Source organism: Pinus tabuliformis, chromosome 7, assembly GCF_031772625.1.
Source record: "Pinus tabuliformis cultivar Carrire ecotype Pingquan chromosome 7, CPIR1, whole genome shotgun sequence".
Taxonomy (NCBI): domain Eukaryota; kingdom Viridiplantae; phylum Streptophyta; class Pinopsida; order Pinales; family Pinaceae; genus Pinus; species Pinus tabuliformis.
This window is the reverse complement of record NC_142293.1, coordinates 330,565,794-330,569,784: the sequence shown is the minus strand read 5'-3', so window position 1 is coordinate 330,569,784 and position 3,991 is coordinate 330,565,794. Positions and strand designations below refer to the sequence as shown.

Here is a 3,991-nt window from a genome sequence, read left to right as displayed (position 1 = left end):
TATGTAATTTGATTTCATAATAATGACTTATTTATTAAACAGTTATCTATATTCTAAATCACATTTTTTTATAAAATATATTGTTTAGGTTATATGTTCTAGAATATATATTTATATCTTGCCATCATATAAATATAAATCTATATTAGGTAAGGTATGTAATATTATAGCATTTTTATATAAATGTATTGATAATATAAGGTTTTTATACTTACTATATTTTAAATTGGAATTTAACAATAATGTAAAACTTCCATTATTAGTAAACTCTTATTTTTTTATGGAATGAAATTGTCATTATATCCCCATATAATTGTAAATAAATATAATATTATTATTTATGTGATATAATTAACTATAATAAATAATTTGTTTAATAAAATTATAAAATTGTTATTGAATTATAAAATTGTTTAATTATAGTATATTTTTAACATATAATTCGATTACAAATTATTTAATATTATTTTATTAATTAATTATTTAAATAATATAACAAACATTATTAATTTTTTGTAAAATTAATACTGTTATATTTTACTAAAATTTATCATAATAATTTATATCTATATCATATCATAGATAAAAATGTTCATATAAAATAGTTTATATCTATATCATAAATAAAATATCCATGTCAAATAATTTACTTTGAATCAATATCAAATCATGTACATCAGATTATTTCGTTTTATTAGATGAATTAAATAATGCCTTCAACGAATACGGGTATATAATACAATAATAAAATGGAATAAATATAATGATGAGATAATTTTTCTGATCCTATGAAATATGAATCAAAAACTTATATAACTTTCACATTATTACTTGATCTATATAAATATACTTTCAAAAAGATGTTATCTGTGCAGTTATACATCCTCATAAGTTAATCCTAATAATGTTATAATATTGACCTTCCTGACCTTTAAATTAATTAAAAGTATGTTTTAAAAATATTTTTCTTAATTAAAAGTAATTCTTGATATTTAATATGGTCCCAAACTATCCAAATTTTGTTTTATTTGAGTTGGCAAAACCGAAAGGAGTGCAGGGGTTCTATACAGTATAATATGAGATAGTAGAATAAAACGGAAAAACAGACCAACACATGTTCAGTACAAGGTCCGGTTGTTTTCATATAATAGAGCGTTTGCCTTCTCTGTGTTTTGTGGGCTTCATACATCCATGTGGGCGCTGACCATATTCCATTTAAGAGGAAAACAAGGCTAAGAATTAACCAGCTCTTGTCCCCACAAAATATTTCTACATTCCAATTATTCTCAAATAAATATCATAATAGAGATTAATCATTCTGGATGAATCTCTAAACCTGCAATATTGTAATCAATATTGTTATTGTTATCAACCACCGTGATTGACTAAGGATTAACTGCACATTCAGCTGGAGTTGAAGAAAACCGCCCTGACCTATCCTCACAGTAATCGTAAGTCAGGTAGTTTTTGCGAACCCAATCAAGTTTACTGAGTTGCTGTTGATTTAGGGTTCCAAATTCCGGTTGTTCCCACCAATTGTTGGGACAGGGAGCAGATGAATTAGATGGCGCGCTGCATCCATTCACTTGAAACGATATGTAAGAGGCGACAAACGGAGCTTTACTCCAATCTATTTTAACTTTTCCTCCTTCGGTGGCCCATTTCTCCCCGTTCCAAAGGCTGGCGTGGATCCTCATGGGTCGAGTACTCGGATATGGGATACCCGCAGATTTTTCAACGTTCTTGAACACCCGGATGGGGATAGAATCAACCCAAAACCTGCTTACAAAATGCAAAACATGTGATAAACATATAAATAAAAGCTCTGAATATATAATGAATAATAAAGTTCTAGAAAAACTGTCCTTGAAATGTCTGAAGTTTTGGGTGAGCCTTTGACCCATCATCAGGGATATACATCTGAAGGGTTCACCTAAAAAATCAGAATTTTCAGACATCATTAACACAATTTTTCCAGAAACTTATTATTCATTACGTATTACGACGGTGGAAATCTGTGCTCAAAAACTCTAAATATAATTCACTGTTCTGTTTCAGTTATGGGAAAGAAGCACATACACGATTTGTTTGTGGTTCCAAAGAATTGAATAGTTATGGAAAGCGATCGTGGGATCAAACCAGAGATTAATTCTTTGCTCTCTATTCCCGATTCCATTAGCAAAGACGTTGGTTTGTAGAGTGTATGGCTGTCCTGGCACAATTCCCAGAAATTCGAAGTCAAGTTCATCGTGGGAAGCCTCGTCCGATGACATCTGGATGAAAATATACCGACGTTAATATATTGTGTATGAAACTGTGCCACCATATTGAAATTCAATCATGTATATCAGAAATTGGGTGCAAATACTGTCAACTAATAATGAATCTTCCTCATGCGATGTTTGGTTATTGCGTGAAAATAGCTCCTTACATAAAAGGTAGTGACTGTTCCAGCCGAATTCCCTTGGATCAGCTTAATGCTCATGCTCATACTGCCGAAGAGGTATTCATTTTTGGACTGAAAACCAGAACCTGGTGAAACAACTAGAATTATTATCACTATTCCTATCATTCAATACATTCAGAATTTTGGATGTCAATAAAAATGAAATATTGTACCTGAAGATCGATCCATGGTGAGCTGAGCTGTTTGGTTATTATCCAACAATCTAACGGTTCCCCATAAGATTTCGAAATTGTCGTTGAACTTGGAGGATTCTACCAAGGATAGAAACGGAATCAGAATCAGAATCAGAATCAGGACTGGACTGGACTCTCGAAAAGACTTTCCAAATCTTAAAAACTTTGCAGAGCTCTTCATTGCTGGTGCTGTTATCGAAAGCCTGGATTGTCGAAGTTGCGCTTCCCTTTCGTGTAGCAGGGTACTGCACCTCCGACAAACAAGCTTTGTTAGCAGTGACTCCCCGGTCCTGTATATATATGATGAAGAAATCAAACACGTAAGTGGGAAGGAGTCGAACTCCGAACCTTTCAGCAGCTGGCATAATCAATAGCGAGACAATAATCCAAATGAATGACATCATAGGTTAGCTGGCGTTGTTATTATTCAGATGATTACTCATACCTGAATGTTCATAACGAATGTTCGAATTCTCAAGGCAGTGGTCCAAGCTGTACATTTGCTATTGATTTTAGATAATGTGTGTTATTTCTTCTCAAATGCATCCATGACCGAGACAAGCCCTGATTTCTTAGAGAAATGTAGAGCTGGCAGGCATTTAATAATTTAGGTTGAGTTACGTTTCTGATAATTGTTTGCGTAAAATCTTGGATTAAGTTGACATCATTTCCGAGGAATGAATGAGCTAGATCGTTATCTTCCACTTAGAAGCTCTGATTTTGAGAAAATTTGGTAGAAATTTTTGAAAATTTGAATTAAGGTTTTTAAACTTTAAGAACTTGGGATAACACAAATAATTTTTAATAAAACTTAATCCATTTTAACAATAAAATACTATTTAAACACTCCATAATCTAATTTTTTTAAGACAATTTCTCCCCTGAATCCAGGCAAAAAAATATCATGGCCTGATTAGACAACGCCGTTATGTTCGGACATATATGATGATTTTGTTGGCACATAGAAGTCACAAAATGATGACAGTGTTGACTAATCTGGTTTATGCATTCTAAAATTTTTGTAATTTTGTTTTCAAAATTTATTTGAGTCGTGTAATTTTTACTATCTATATTTAAATATTTTAGGCAATACAAATACAGATAAAGAGAAAAATGCAAAAACCTAAAAGCATTAAACATTGCCGTGAAAAGGGGAAAAATGCAACTGATGCATCCACGACCATACTCGAAATACGGGATCACTTAATTCTAAGGTGGTAGAGAGATTGATTTGTATCGTCTGTGGGGGTCACCATACCGTGGACTGTTCCTAAACAACTCCATTATGTTATCTATATGAGGAAAGCTGAAAATGGATGTTCGTCCGCATTTAATTTATATTGTTACAGAA

At 31.9% G+C, this 3,991-nt stretch overlaps 1 protein-coding gene across 1 annotated transcript; it reads right to left on the bottom strand.

Moving 5' to 3' along the window:
* Positions 1-1,282: 1,282 nt before the first annotated feature.
* Positions 1,283-2,821, bottom strand: LOC149247295 (xyloglucan endotransglucosylase protein 7-like). The gene is made up of 4 exons (XM_089443805.1): positions 2,620-2,821; positions 2,432-2,532; positions 2,080-2,273; positions 1,283-1,779 (listed from the first exon to the last, which is right to left on the bottom strand). The coding sequence occupies exons 1-4, from the start codon at positions 2,819-2,821 to the stop codon at positions 1,386-1,388; spliced, it is 891 nt and encodes a 296-aa protein (XP_089299931.1). The 3' UTR covers positions 1,283-1,385.
* Positions 2,822-3,991: the final 1,170 nt, after the last annotated feature.

Bases quoted from the DNA above. Each gene is read 5' to 3' on its own strand.
- LOC149247295 (XM_089443805.1), bottom strand. From the start codon at position 2,821: ATGAAGAGCTCTGCAAAGTTTTTAAGATTTGGAAAGTCTTTTCGAGAG. The intron at 2,533-2,619 runs GTACAATATTTC...TTGTTTCACCAG, and splicing joins CACCATGGATCGATCTTCAG to GTTCTGGTTTTCAGTCCAAA. The intron at 1,780-2,079 runs GTATGTGCTTCT...TTTTGTAAGCAG, and splicing joins TGGAACCACAAACAAATCGT to GTTTTGGGTTGATTCTATCC.